The sequence below is a fragment of the Taurulus bubalis genome (assembly GCF_910589615.1).
Source record: "Taurulus bubalis genome assembly, chromosome: 19".
NCBI lineage: Eukaryota > Metazoa > Chordata > Actinopteri > Perciformes > Cottidae > Taurulus > Taurulus bubalis.
Genome location: NC_136607.1, coordinates 7,379,104 through 7,395,432, shown reverse-complemented (window position 1 = coordinate 7,395,432; position 16,329 = coordinate 7,379,104). Strand labels below are relative to the sequence as shown.

Genomic DNA, 16,329 nt, shown 5'->3' with positions numbered 1-16,329 from the left:
AATACTAAAAACAAACATGTGCATGGATGTAAAAATAAACAAACAGGATGAAGCTTGCAACCCAAAGCAAACAGTCACGCACCCACAAACCAACAAAGACCCAACGTGTGAACCCTGGGAGATGTTTTAAGTAAAAAAAAAGATTTTAAAATGAGTTTGGGACTTGACAGAATTACTGCTGTCGATTAAAAAATAATAATAATGAATCAATGAATCAGTTATATGTACGAGCACTACTCTGCACACAAACTTCCTCTTACCTTGACACGATCCGTTGATTTCCTCAAATCCCGGCTGGCACACGCACTTCCCGATCGGCACCAGCCATTCTCCCTCCGTGCTGCAATGCATCCTGGGAGGCTCATACAAAGGCAGGGAGTTATTGACGCAGCGGCCCACTACCTCCACCAGCTGCGAGGCCTCCGAACCCGGGATGGTGTCGCGGAACTCGGCCAAACTCTTCACCAGAAACGGGCAGCGTTTGTAGAAAACGCGCACCGACACCAAAGCAATGCAGGCGCCCAAATCCTGAAAGGCCAGGTAGACGCCCTTCTGAGTCAAGGGACCCAAGTCGCGGACTTCGGTGTTGAGTTTCATCACGCGGTCCCCGAGGTCCAGCTCGGTGAAGCTCTCGTCGGCTGCTATGGTGTCAATTTTGATGTACCGGCTCTCCTTCATGGCCCTGTCCTCCTCCTCCGACATCCCCGTTCCATCCCTCATCTCTCCGTCCTCCAATTCCTCTTCGCCGCCGTCCGTCTCGTAGTAGTACATGTTAAACGTCTCCTTGCAGGTCCCGACCCCGCCGGGCAGACTGTTGCAGTCTCTCAGGGTGAACTTGAGCTCGATGAAGACGCGCTGGGCGCCCTCGGTGAGGATCCAGTTGGTGTGCAGCCAGTTGTTCTGGTTCTGCTCCATGACCCGGCACACTTGGTAAGTGTGGATGGGAGCGTAGTCCTCGTCCACTTCCCCGATCTCCTCCCACTGAGAGAAAGAGAGCAGAGGGGGGTTCATGAGGAAAGAGCACAAAAGAGAGGAAATATACAACCAAACAGGAGGACTTCCCTTTGATAACAGGGAGGTAGAGACAGGGATCCAACCTCATTACTTTTTTGGGTTCTGACCGACAGTAGTGGAAGATGCATTCAGTTCCTTTATGTGTGTAAAAGTACCAATACAGCAGTGTGAAAATACTCCACTCCAAGTAGAAATCCTGCATTCTAATTCGTATTCATCTGCAAAAGTAGCATACGGTAAAAACTGTAAAAAGTACAAAGACAATTATCCCTTGTGATGGATATATTATTATATGTTACCCCATTACTTTGTTAATACCGACTTTATATACACTCAGGTAGTTTAATCGTGCCTTTGAAGGGTCATAAAATACAGTTCAGCTGTCGTGACATGGTCGGGTCGTAAAGGGGACAAACAAGTTCTGATAGACAACATCATATTCATAGTAGACTTTAATTGTTGTGAAATAGTAGATAATTTAACCTTTTATGCTATAAATGTTTATTTAAATAATCTGGAAATGTGAAAATGTGACTGCTACACACCTCTTGTACAGTGTCACAAGCCAACAAGGTTTATTCTCCAACTTTGCATTGCATTGCATTATGTTTTGTTTGGGTAAAATCTTAACCTGACAAGTAATGAGCAACTGCCGGATAAATGTAGTGAAGTAATGAGTAAAATAGTTCTCGCTGCTGTGTAATTAAGTAGAGGAATAAAGTAAAGTACAAGAACCTCGTAATTGTACTTAATTACAGTACTTTGTAGTAATGTATCGACAAAGCTCTGTTATCTGTGCTAATATCAGAATATTTTTGAATGATACCCATGTAATAAATTGATGAGTTGATAACCATGGAATGTACCTGTTCGAGAGGCTTAACGCTGACAGGGAAATTATAAAGAGAGAGTGAGTGAGTGAGTGAGTGAGTGAGTGAGTGTGAGTGGCTAGGTATAGATAAAAGAATAATCCTCATCCCTTCCACCTCGTTTCCTCCTACTGCAACAGACAGAAAAGAATGAGAAAGTGTTATGAGGGTATATATGCATTTACTATGAATGAGGCGCGGAGTTCTTTAAAAAACAATTAACTTGCACTTAAGGTGTGTTCATCGGTGTGTAGTGCACAGACATACCTCCATAAAGCGTGTGTGTGTGTGTGTGTGTGTGTGTGTGTGTGTGTGTGTTCGTTCCTGCCTGTATGTGTGCATATATGTAAATGATTCCGTCAGTGTTCAAGCGTGCATGTGCGTGTGTGTCTGTGTGTGTCAGACAGCAGCATTAATTCCCTCTGCAAGTCTCCTGGGAGGTGGCTATTATCTGCATCACTAGCACTCTCCCATGGCTAATACAGGCGCTTCATCATGTCACTGTAATATGGCCAGAGGGACCAGACTATGATCTGGTGTTATAGCTTAATAGCCCATATTAATCAACCCTTGCTTGAGCCGCTGTGTACAACCTTCTGTCTTTGTCTTTTCTCTCTGTTCTCTCGGTCTGACTTGATTTTCTCCTTTTCATTCCGCCCTGCTTTAGTCAGCCTCATTTCCGTTCTGCGTATTATCATTCAGTTTCTGAATCTTTTGTGGATGAATGAAGGTATAGTCAGTGTGCGTGCGTGCGTGCGTGCATGCTTTACAGGGCCAATATGAGTTTTAGGTATCAAGAGTGGAAAGTGAGGACATTTTCATTTTAAAGGATTTTACAGGCTGATATAGTAACAATAGTTTAGAGTAGGAATATCCCTCCGTCTGGAAATAACAAAAAGAACAATACATTTAAAATGAACAATCTGACTATTACAGACAGAAGTTAAAGTATTCATGCCTGAATAAATAAATCTAGATCACTGAACATTAAACTCAAAAAGTTAGGTTTTAGTACTACCAAACAAACAGTTCATTTAAATAGCAGACTAAAAATAAAAGTAAAATGATAAATTAATCATTTTTATTTATTTTATTACATTTTTCCTCCACTTCGAATCATTATTAAGAGAATATCTTAAAGTGTGATTTGATGGATTACGTTCCACCTGTAGTTTATGACTGGCCAGAATTACTTCTGTTGCGCGTCCTGCTACATTGTTAAATACCTCTCTAACAAACAATTAACGTTGGTGCACACACGCGGGGTTAAGAGGATCCTGAAGTGTGCAATTTTATGCCACGAATGGATAGTTCTGTGGTTGCGGAGAGAACAGCAAATTAGTAAATAAATAAAAAGTAACAGTTGAATGATTTATTTTCCACGTTGTCTGCCTGTCTGGTAATGTGGACAAAGAGCTGACAGTACTGTGTTTATTCAAGAGATCACTTTTGTGAACATGGGCCAGATGTGACATGATACCACTCATTTGCTTGCTGCAAAATCAGCTGGTAACAACAACCCTTAAAATGGGATTAGCACGTTTGCTAACCCCATCGCCAGAAATAATATTTATTTAATACATTGTGAAGAAAGACACATTTTTGAACTTCAACCAACCTGAATTCGTCAAAGGGCAGTTTGAAGGGTTGACAATTAGTGCATTAAGAGTAAAGGTTAGACAGAGCCCAGTTAAAGGTTAGACGAAATCCATTATGTCCTCACAAGTACACTGTAGATGCACAGACCTGATCTGTGGGGGCTCGAGTGTGACTGAGTCCTGATCTCTCCCAGTCCAGCCCAGTCAGTCCCAGTGCAGACATTAAGCCTCTTACTGGTTAGATCACACAGATCCACCAGTCTGCTCCGGGCTTTACACAGCTTAACACTAACACACACACTAACATACATACATATATACATACACATATATACATACACACATACATACATACATACACACACATATATACATATACACACACACATCATCATCATAGTAGCCCAGCAGGGAGTTTAACAGACGACCATCTCCAGTTTTGCCTGGAACCAAATGGGATCCGTATCTGTGTATAAAGTGTGGTTGCATTTGTTGCCACTGGAAGTCTTCCCACTTGCACTGAAACACTGTTATTACACTAGAGCTGCAAGCTCTAGTGTAATAACAGTGTTTCATTACTAATGTAAATTGACATGACACTTGAACAGGAGCCATTTGCAAGTTTGAAAAGAGCATTGACACACACACACACACACACACACACACACACACACACACACACACACACACACACACACACACACACACACACACACACACACACACACACACACACACACACACTTCCAGTCAAGTAAGCGGGGGTTTAACTCCTTTTGTTTAAAAAATAAAAGGTTCCATCAAATTATAACCATAATCGTTGATGCATTTCAAGGCTGGGCATGAGACATCTTAAGCAAAAAAACAAAAACAAATGGTTATTATATATTGAGAAAAAGACTGATCTGGTACAGTAGTCGCAGAAGAGAGTGTGCTGACTTTGAGCATGGTTTTCCAGGAATGAGCTAAGTCCAAATGCTTATAACATGGGATCTTTACAACTATTCTACATGGTATTAGGGGGGGAGGTCATTCACAAAGCTTGGTGCAGAGAGCAACATACTAACACTGTGGGGTCAGGACCACCCACACTGTGAGGCCCCGGAGAAACAATAGTGTAGCTTTTAAAACGTCAATTGAAGGTTCATTTTGACAGCAGATCTACTTCTGCTTGACCTATTTCTTTTTGTCTCTCAATCATTCTGTAGTGCAATTCACCATCCATGTGTTTTATAAATGTGACCATGACATCTTCAGTCCAGTCATCTCACTGTCATGCAATTCACACAACCTCTTCTTAAAAGGGTCACTACATTCATAATTCCAAGAAAGAAAGAAATCCTTGCGTGATCGAGCCACACTGACACTTTCAGGTTCACCCAATGAACTTTCCACATATTAGTTTCTAGGACTCCTGCTGTTTCTTTCCTCAAGATCCCACTTACTCCGAATAATGCAGTTTGCTTTGCGCAGCTTCTTTTTGTTTTAAAGAAACCTTTCTGACGTGTTTTCAAAGCTTTGGGCAACATGAACAAAAAGCCATTTGCTTACATTATAATAAATTGGAAGCAGACGGTTCAGGGTCGATAACCTCAAAACCTTGACAACAAAATGATCTGCATGGCCAGCTACCACTAGCAAGTACGATTTGTTTTGGTGGGATTTGGGTAAATTGATACCATTCAAAGAGCCAACAGTTCTTGGTCCCAACGGTTGTGAATGGTCCCAATAATCAGAGGTTCTTAATTTCAGCTCTATCAGACCTCCTCACGCAGCGCTAGCCTCGATTTCAGTTCGCTCCCTACACTGAACTGTCCCTAAAGGCATCCCGCTAGCTCCTCATTAGTGTGTGTGTGTGTGTGTTTTGTTGACTAGCGTGTGTGTGTGTGCGGGTTCCGCATGCGAGTCACATCCGTCAGCAGACCCCCTGTGGCTGTGCTGAGTGACCTCCTGGCTCTAAGTCTATAAAGCTGTCCCCAACTTATTATTACCGCCCATTACCGCTGACCGTCCTGACACTGTGATAGAACTGTCCCTCTCCCTCCTTATGCCTGCAAGAACACCCCCTATTTCTGCTTCCCTCCAATTCACTCCAACATCACTCTTCTTGTGCCTCATTCCGCTGCCTTTTCATGTCATCCATGTCTATCATCATTTCCCCTCTGTGTCCTCTATTCTTCCTTTAATTATCCAATCTTAAGTCTAACCTAGAAACACTGTTCGACCGCTCCCCCCTTCTCCATATCAGCTCCCATTCAACTTGCAGCTTCCGACTTCCCGTCTTCTTCCTTGTCCCTGATTTCTGCTTTTCTCCTTCCCTCCATCTTTTTTGTCACATCTGTGTCTTCCAATTTTCCGCCATGCTCCTATATAGCCTTGCCCCCCTCTCCCTTTTACGCCACCTTGTCTTCCCTTCTTCATGGTGCTGTCATGTGAAACCAAGCCTGCTAAATAGCGTATAGGAGGAGCATCACAACGAATCCCTAAGCAAACACTCCTTGAACTGTTCAAACAGCCGCTGCCCTTCCTCATTAGGGACGGACAGTTTAGGCCCCCCGACACGTCAGGCCAACTGTTAGCCGTCATCGGGTGTCTGTGCCTGGCCGCTGCCCAGAGTGTTCTGCAGTGTGTTCAGCACCTTTGATGCTCCTCGCCTTTATCTTTGGTCAAGTGAACATGCTGCATCAACAAGAGGCGGTCGATGAAAGGGAGCTCTCAGAGCGGCTGTTCAGCCGAGCGCGTTACACCAATTTAGCGTCGTTTCACCTTCTTTTCTGTTTTGCTTCTTTTCTTGCTTCTTTTTTTTTTTTTCCTTCTCGCACTTGTGTCTGAATGTTTGAACTAATCATCCATCGCCAACTTCAGCAGATTGAAGTGCAGAGCTGTCAACCGTTAAGGGTCGTCTGCCCCATATCTAAATGGCAATGATCATTTAATCATGTCATAAAACAACATGGACATAAAATACTTGGCCAAAGCCAGCAACACATTGCAATATGTGTCTATCACAACTACAAGACTGGGTTTGATTGATAGAAACTAATCTCAGTTAAATTGCAATGTTGGTCAGAACTATTTTTGCTATTACAGCGGCAGCGATTAGTCCATTAGTCTTCAGAAAATTAAATGTTTAAATAATTGATTAAACGTTTAATTTGTTTCTGAAAGCAAAAATACAAAGCATTCTCTGGTTGCAGCGTTTCCAATGGGAGGTCTTGCTGTTTTTATTTATTTATTAAAATATCTGTGAACTGAACAACATATTAGGATGGTGGACTGTTGTTCTACAAAACAAGACAATTGAAGTCACAAGAGATAAACGTTTTTCTGATATTTAAAAAAAAAAAAATCACGGTGAGATAGTCTCCTCAAATCGCTCAGCAAAATGGAAAAACTAAGCAGGGAAAGAAGAGAACGTAACAGTCTCATTTGCAATTTTTGGTCAGACGTAGTCCCATTTTGTGTTCTGTTTGAAGCCCATTCTAACAGATTCACGATGGTGGGCTAGTTTGGCTTGTTCGTCTTGAGTGGCAGTAGTCTTTGGGTTTTCTTGTCACAAAACAGCAGAATTGAGGTGACTCGAGGCATCACAACATGTGTCATCAGTCAGCCTCTGTCAATATGTTCTTTGAGGTCGGCTTGGTGTGTCAGCCTCTTTACAGGCCCGGGAGCCGTTGCCTACTAATGTTCGGATGAAGACGGAGCAAAATGGGAGGTAATTGAGACAGATGGAGAGAATACAATAATCCATATGGTGGGATCCATCCCTTTAAATGGCACCTTCCTTCCTGAGAGCGGATAAAAGCATCCACCAAAATGCATATGATTGGCCACCCAGCCAATCTACGAACCAGCACTCCTCCAATGCAATGGGAACAGGAAGTACTAATAGTGGAGGCATTAGATGACAAAGGGTTGACAGGCAAATGGTTCCAAATGAGCCTCCAATTTTCTTTTACACCTTCATATGTGTATATATTCTCCCTTATTTGGTCTAACACTACATTCATATAGATAGGGAGGATGTACACTTTCGTGAGCCAACTGGAATTCCAATGGTACCAGCTCAGCGTCTTCCAACTATAAATCAAATGTGCTCAAATGTAGCTCAAGTAAATTCCTCAAACTTCAGTGGATGTTTTCTTCCTAATAATCCTCCTTGTTGTTCCTACAAACCATTTCAAGCTCTTACAGTCTGCAGATCTCCATCTCTCCACCTCCGTCCTACTCCACATTCGTCTCTCAGCATTGCCACACTTCCAGAGTAGATTTTGTAATAGGCCTTTATAATTTTAGTTTACATTATGCTTGGGTATAAAGAAGGCTGTGTATGCAGAAGAGAAGGAGAACTCTGCACAGTTCATGGGGCTCATCATAGATGAGGCGAGAAAGGTTTTCATTGAAAACTCAACTTCTTAATCCAAAATGTTTGTGTTTTACAATCTACTACGTAAGTGTCAGGCTGTTCATTGAAATGTGTCATAACATTTCAAGGTCATCCATCAAATTGCAAACCTTTTTTCATTTTTTTTTTAAATCCCTTATTTCACTCCCATCTCCTTTTGCTAAAATGCATGTTTCAAGAACTTTCAAAGCACATTGAAGCTTTGGGAGAAGAGCGCGGCGGAAAGGAGATGGCGGGATAAAGAACAGACGAGCAGATGACAAGAAAACTGGGATAAGCAGTAAAAGTGAATGTTCGGGGACAATGAAGGATGGGAGGGGCAGGGATGAGAAGTGGAGAAAAAAATATGAAGCATGAGAGAAGAGATGATAATGGGGCAGGAGGAGGAGAAAACGAGGGATGAAACAAACCATCTGGAACATGACTAAATAAAAACTTCAACATCTTATTTAGCCACGGAAGATTGCTGCTGCCAAGTGTGTGTGTGTGTGTGTGTGTGTGTGTGTGTGTGTGTGTGTGTGTGTGTGTGTGTGTGTGTGTGTGTGTGTGTGTAACGTGCCAGAGTATGCTGCAGATTGGGTTCTGCCGTATATGTGCAATACATGGTGGGAATTATAATGGCCAACAACGATAACGTCTGTTATTTAAAATGCCAAACAAGGAATACATTATCTATTTTGTCAGACATGTTTGTCCTTTCAGTGTCAGTCAACTTGACCAGGGAATTTTGGGGGGGAATAACTTGAAACTGTAGCTGAATAAAAACATACAAGCTAATAGGAGAGGATGTCATTATGAGATCCCTCCATCGCATTATCGCGGCTTTTCTTTCCTCTCCCTCCACCCCCCCCCTAAAAGCTGTTATTTATGCAGTTGCACTGGAGAAGCCACATGCCATAATCACATCTTCATTAATATGAAATGTGCATACGGCTGCTTTTGTCAGCACTATCTCTCCCATCTACATACAGCCACAGAGTGGGCCATGATTTGAATACCCAGAGCTGACAAAACGCTATGGTCAGCACTATTGGTCCGGCGTGTATTGCTGCATATTTGCCAACAGGAGTGGTGACTATGCGAGAGATTCTCCATGTGGATCAAATGGATGCACAAATTAATTCCTGTTTAGAGCGACCACAGCATTAGCAATCCCTTGGGAGGTTGGGGAATTTAATTTATTTTCAAGAAAAGGTGGCAGATTCGTCTGTCAGCTACTGTCTCATGAGTCGAGGTAGGCAAGTCCAGAATACATTAATACATTTTAGTTTGTTATGCTAGTACATACAGTATACTATATAATACCACGAAATAAGTATTTTCCAACTCTACTGAGTCATTCTCTAATTATCCTTTGCCAGGGGAATACATGGTAATAGAATCTAAATTCCTGGCTGGAGAATAATATATCCCATGGTGACTTTCAACATCTTATTCATGATTCAATTGACCCTGATAATGAACTGAGAGTTCTTGGAAATGAAATGACCTGAACTAACCTTGATGAAATAAATGAAGAGCCTGTACTTCAGAGTGAAATAATAACGCCACATGTGCCTTTGGTCACACACAGAGAGTGAGTTCACAACTTAAAAGTTTATTGTGAGACATAATCAATTCCTTGCTGATGGCTAATTAATATTCTCAAAGACTACAGAGATATATGAACTACATAGCTTTGTTGTCATGTCATAAGGACACAAGAACAACACATGTGTATACTTCTACTCAACAGGAGCCTCCAAACAGACAACCAATCAAGAAACGTCACCACAACAGAATTCGTCAAATTCTATTCTTCTTTTAGAATTGAAAGATCTTAGCAATTAGCCACTCACCCCATTTTTAGGATAGGCCACCCATCCTAGGTCTCCCATCACAGAGCGAGAATCCAGCAGGTTCACTGTTGAAGATAAAAAACACAGGCAGTCTTAAGTATGGATAAACGACCAACACAAAACCATTCATGATCATGATGTGTATTGATATGATCTGTGCAGCACCAAGCCCGACTGCTGTGTAGATCTGGATGCGAGTTTGGAGAAATGACACAATCTTAAATCACAAAATGAAGATTGAAAAATAACTGTGGGCCTGTGTATTCACTCCAGATCTGCTCCTCAGACCAGATCTCAGGACAGGTGCTGTCACGTCTCAAGTAATGTATATTGAATTCATACTCAGAGTGTCTCTCTGACCACTTTCAATTTCTGTAACATACTAAACTGGTCTTAAATGAAAGCGTGTGCGCATTAGAAAGGAATTCAGTACAAAAGTAGTTTGAAAGAGCCACGCCGTGAGTCCACATAACACTTGGCCTGCAGTGTTGTGCTAAGAAGAGTGGATATTATCTACTTTGACTCTTTTGTGCATCTTGTGGACCTGAAAACCGCCAAACTTTACCCTCCGAGCGGTTCAGTGGCTCGGCGGTGCTCTCGGCTCGAACCAATCCGTTAATCCATCAGCCTTTTTTATTGAAAGCTGTCCAGCGCAATAACCCGACCACTGGTGCAGCCCCGGTGACCACGGAGTCTCGTGAGTTCTACATCATCTTCCCGTTGTCTTAAAAAGCCTCAAATTCTGTCAGGTCGGAGTTCAGCTCTCTTTATCTCATCTGTGATAACATTTGGCTTGTTCAGTGTCTGACACGGCAGGCACTCAAACAATAAAAGGGAAAGTCGAAATGAACGCTTCAGTGTGAAGCGTCTCTGTGTAATGGGAGCAGATTGAGAGCTCGACATTTCAGCATACTAGCAATAGAACAAGTAGTTTATGTTACAACTGGTCTGGGATATCTGCCTTTCAGAACCTCCACACAATATTGAACTACTTGTAAATTCCCTTTTAACCTGTTGTACATGCTTTAAAAGTCACAATAGACGCTCGCTTCAATTTTTCAAGGATACAAATAAGGTGGGAGCTTCAATACAAATTCAAAGCAGTCATAACCTGATGAGGTGTTTGGAGAATGCTTTTCCATGCAATATCTGGAGGGTCATCTACGCTCACACATCATCCTCACTGAACCTGGTTGACACTTGTGATCTAGTGTAACTGATCTGCTTCTGGGTTCCTTTTAATGGGCGAGAAAGTTAAGGGTCAGGGTTCATGCACTCTTTTTCCTCTGATGAGTCACGTGACTGTCGATTTAAATTGTACTTCACAGCTGTCTTCATAACTTGGCCCGCTAACCTGAAATACTGGGATAAAGTGTGATCACACTGACAAGCAATGCGGCCAACGATCCAAAAATATTCCTATTTGCAAATTCTAAATATTTTAAATGCAGAATATGTTCCCAAGAGTGTGATAGTTGAAATGTTTTATAAAGTGTAGCTATGCAAATTCCGAACACTGACAAGCCTAACTAATGCCCCATCCATGACAACCTGTGTGGATATCATATTATTGGCGCAATTTCAATTTTGAACATTGGATTATCTCAAATCTTTTCCCACGGGATCTGCCAAATTTGAATTGTGAGTGAGTGTTAGTTACAGAGGACACTGGAGTCCACATCGCTAGATGTTTCCCCATCTCTCTTCCATTGGTTATGATAAAACTTCACAAAGTAGCCAGGTTGGAGCAGCCAGCAAAGAAGTGTTCTCGCGCAACATTAATACAGAACAAAGGCCAACACTGCATTGCAAGAGACTCAATCAATCGTCCAAAGGTTTACCCTCATAAATACTATCCACGTCTTAAAAGCAGCTGTTGAGCACAATATTTCCAGTCCTATGATAAGCTTTATTACAAGACGGCCGATCCTCTTATCAACCCTGCCCCGGTGTCAACAAAAGAATAGACGTCCAGAGTGGGAAGGTGGAATGAGCGGAACAAGAACTCAGGCACACACACACATATATATATATATAACACTACACTAGTTTTACGGTCTCCGCTGCTCTGCGGAGAATAATAAAAGATGTCCTTAGGAGGCGGTTAGACAACTAATTAGGCCATAAAGAAGAGATAAGTGATGCTGAACTAGATCATAAGGGATGCGTTACCTCGTTCACGCTCACTCGCTCCCTCTAAGGAACAAATCACCGAACAAGTTGGAGCTCAGCCGCGACAATGATCTACAGAACTTATTATTAAAAGTCATTGCCGTTGAAATGAGTGAGTTGATTTAAAAAGGCTTGTGGTGACATTAGTTCAAGGACAGTATAAATATTTCAAAAAACGTTGAAGAGCGAGTGGATTTTTCAGCATGGGGAGTACAGATAGAATTCTCCTTGAAATTAACGCTGAATATCGGAGAGCGACATGGCTGCCATTTACTTTTAATTGCACATTTGTAGCAATCTATAGGGGGTGGGGGTTTGAGTGCCAACTTGACCTCTGTGAACATCAATAAAATCTTGTCTGAAACCATGTGCTATCTTACTTCTGAAACCAAAGGTAAGAAAGTAAATAAGTAATTTGCTCAACCCTTTTGCCTTTATTTTCCCAGTGTGTGTGTTATGTTTGAACCCGCAGGTAAGAGGTCAAGAGGTCAGGTTTACTGTAGTTCTACAACCAGAATCTACCGTCCTCATTTCATCAGCGCCATTACCAATAAAAAGCCACGCTATGAGTTTGAAACTCCCCAAGGTGTCACTTCACGCACCCCTCATTAGTCAGACATTATTATTAATGAAACACAAAAAGAAGATCTACAACAGACGTGAGGCATCTGCCTCTGCATCAAGATGTTGCATTACATTGATTGATTTTAATAAGAATGGATTAGCTTCAACAGAGGGAATTAATCACGCTGGCAGAGAGTGTACAGTGTTCCTCAGCAGCATCAGTCATGAGCGGTGGAGCCCCACTGCAGGGTAACCGTCCTCACTGCTATTAAGGAGGCATCAGGGCCTTTTTTATTCTGTTCACACAAGCATTAAAACATCAGTGGCCAAAGTCCCCCGATGATTCTTCCAAGACGTCTAAAGCGAGCTGAAAAATGGTTTCATATGACTTTTTCAATTACAATAAATTAGCCCAATGAGAGGAGAGCACTTATTTTTAATTATGGGCTTCACCCTCCGCTCCAATTATGCATTTAATGTGTGATTATCCATTGAGATACAAATATGTGCCACAATCGCTGATTTCTTTGGTTGAATCTGGCAAAAAGGGGTGATGTGTTTAAATGTTGTATTTGATGGGGTTTTGAAATATAAGAGGAAATGTTTTCAGTCAAAATTTCACAGAGAGCACTTACAGGAAAAAAATAATAGTATGAATGTGCCGTTGCAGAGCAAAACAAAGGATACGTGTGATAAATGAAGACAGCTGGGGAAAGGAAACGTCTGGCTCATTACAAGATGATGTGAGGGATCATGTGTTGTCGAGGACTTTTCTCTCTTTTCTCTCACTGCAGTCAAAACATAAACTTGTGATCCTGGCTGCCATTGATTCACACTTCTCACAGCCTGAAGCCGGATTTTAACAAGGCAGGAATTCAAGTATCTTCAACTGCAGGTACAGACAGCAAACCTCTTGAGTAATTGGCTTGGATAGATTTCAAGTAAACTACTGCTTCTTTCAAGTAATTGTATTGAACTTTGCACTCTTTTGTGGAACTTGTATGCCAGTTTGCAACAGTACTAAATGTACTTTCATTCCATGAAACCAGAAAACCCACAGTCACATAAATCAGACTACACTGACACAAAGAGGTAGCATCTACATGTCAGGTAACGTGAACTATTCTACGTGTTATGGAAAGATGCCCTGCAGGACCCCCCAGTGTCCCATGGTCACACTTTGGAAAACGATTTTGTGAAGCTAATCTGAACTAAATAAATCTGCCACGTGAAGAATAAGCAGGTTGATGGATGTCCTTTCTTTCCCGGATAATGCCGTCTAGTAGCCCCCAAACAATGGCATTCAATCTCGAGCTATTAAAATGCTGCTCAGTCTGCGGACAATGGCGTGGGAACAATATTGCACACACCGATTCATACGTTGTACTTATTTCCCATTTTCCAGCCTCGTTGCAAATGTCCATATTTTATATTCAGAAGTAAACAGTCTTCGCCGCGGGCATATGTAATTGCGACAAATGGTGTGGTGGTGCCAAGTGAAACTGTTAATAGCTGACAAGAAAAGTAACATCCAAGCCATCTGAACTCATAGCATTACAAAGGGATTTAATCTGCATATTTAAAGACAGAATGTCAGACTAAACCTAGAATATCCTTGAAAAGAGAATCAAGAGAAATATCGCAGCACAAACCCGAAAGTTCCCATTATTATAAGAGCTGTCAAACATGACGTTTAATGACTGACTTTATACTTTATTTCAAAAACACAATAAAGCACTTTAAGGTCAATGCCAATCCAACAGTAAGCTGCACGTTGATGTTTAAGACGCTCACAGAGAATCTCGCAGCGCACTGCGCGTCTGTCTACCCAGACTGCTTATCTGGAGAGACTCTGATCAAAGGTCCTTTTTACAGTCTGCGGACTTTCGGGGACACAGCTGCCATAAAAACATTAATGCTCTAATTATTTTTCATTAAACAGCGTCGGAACTGTTGGCTGGTCTGGAGCCCCAGAGACGGACCGATAACCAGTCGGTGCCAATTAAGGTCGTGGAAGCAAAACAGCGCGTGTCACCAAAGTGTCCGTGCGTGTTTTTACCTTCGTTTGCGGGGATGCTCCACGCTCCGAGCAACGCCAGGCTCCAAACCCACGTCCATGCCACCAGCCGAATGCCACAACTCCACCGGCGAGATTGCATGGTGCATCCACAACAAAAACTACACACACACACACACGCTCACAACCGGTAAAAGGGGGAGAGGGGGGATATCTCTCCTAAATAACAGCAGTTTCGGTCAGCGTGAAGCGGGATGCCGTTGGGAAACCATCTGTGTCGTCGTACGTCCACTTAAAGGGAAGGGAGCTCATGTTATGCGGCGGGCGAGAGGAAGCAAGTGAGGAGCGAGTGTTCGCTCTGGGTTTGGGGAGGCGGGCAGCGCGCCGGGGCGGGGGGGGGGGGGGGGGCGGAGTGAAGCGCGAGTCTCTCCAATCACAGACACCTCCACAGGTGAACTCCACTGCTGCTCCAAATGATAGCTTTATTACTGCTGCCTCCTTACCACTTCCAAAAGTAACGGCGTTTTACATTGGGTTAAAGCTAGGGTAGGTCATCTTCTTCAAAAGACTGATAGTTTTCTTAATATAACATATGTTGTCTATATCAGTGTTTTTCAACCTTTTGAGTCGCTACACATTTTCTATAACAAAAAAATCCTGCAGCACACCAACAACCTAAAAAGTTACAAAATGTCACATTGTAACATAATACAGCATGTATGGTAGGTCATCATTGCGCTACCTACTGGCATGGAAGAGTATTCAGTGTTTCAAGTAAACCAGATCGCTCCATCAGACACAAAAAAAAAGTGTTATCACTTTGTTGAAAAATTAAAGTAAAGTCATGCAAAAAATAACTCATATTTAGTTACTACTAAATAGCTTATTTTGGAAAACAATAAACATTTTTTTTTGCAAAACAGAATGAGTGCAGATATTGTATCAGTATTAGTGGCTGCAGTGAGCTGCTTTCCTGTACACATCTTTATAAACGGGCTTGTAGATTTGATACGGCTCTCAATTCATGCTCAATGTTGAGACACGACAGCAGAAAGCCGGCCTCACGGAGATCTCATAAAGATCGGCTTTTGGCAAAATGACAAGAATCGGCGAGTCGCGAGCGTAACCTATTAAAGGCGGAGGGTAAACATTTAAAATCAGCATTTCATCTTGCCCCACCTGTAATTAAATGCTGATTAATTACAGGTGAGGCGGTAATAAATACCGTCCCAGTTTTATAAATACTGACTTAAAGGAAACAGAGTGTTCATTTATTTTAATGGCGACCACAAAGTGTGCAGGCTTTGTCACTGCAGTGTGTTTGTCGGGCGTATGGAAGAATATTTCCAGAGCCTCTCGATATGCAAATTCAGAAACGGCAGTTGGATGTTTGTCTTGACCTGCAAATACATGAACCGTTGGGCTTTAAAAGTGAGAGCTCATAGCTTAAAATAGTGATAGCTTCAGCAGCAAATGCCATTGCGAAAAGCACGCAACACTTTCCGCCGCGCTCTCTCTGTCCACTGTGTGCTCACCTTCACCTGTGTGCTAACCTGTGTGCAGCGCATCGGGGCGGAACTCCGCCGTGCGTGACACAGAGAGCAGAGAAGAGTTGTAATGCGACCCAGAAATGACATGCTGTTGTGTAAGATCAATTACATACGGCCGTTTAGTTTGTTTAATAACAGAACAAGGTGTAGACCTGTTATATATTACTCTGTCAGCTACTATATTGCAGCTCAGACGGTCAACAATGGAAAATCATTTGCAGCAACTAAATAATATTTTTTTGTACCAATTAAGTGAAATTGGACATTTTCACACGGCACACCTGACGATCTCTCACGGCACA

General features: G+C 42.3%; 1 protein-coding gene across 1 annotated transcript in view; it reads right to left on the bottom strand.

Moving 5' to 3' along the window:
- Positions 1-14,619, bottom strand: part of epha5 (EPH receptor A5) — a gene marked incomplete at both ends in the record, with an annotated part of 53,726 nt that extends 39,107 nt beyond the window's left edge. Inside the window, 3 exons of the mRNA XM_079235187.1 lie at positions 261-981; positions 9,725-9,789; positions 14,520-14,619. Of these exons, the coding sequence (XP_079091313.1) occupies positions 261-981; positions 9,725-9,789; positions 14,520-14,619 (886 nt within the window). The remainder of the gene's footprint in view (positions 1-260; positions 982-9,724; positions 9,790-14,519) is intronic.
- Between the last annotated feature and the right edge of the window lie 1,710 nt (positions 14,620-16,329).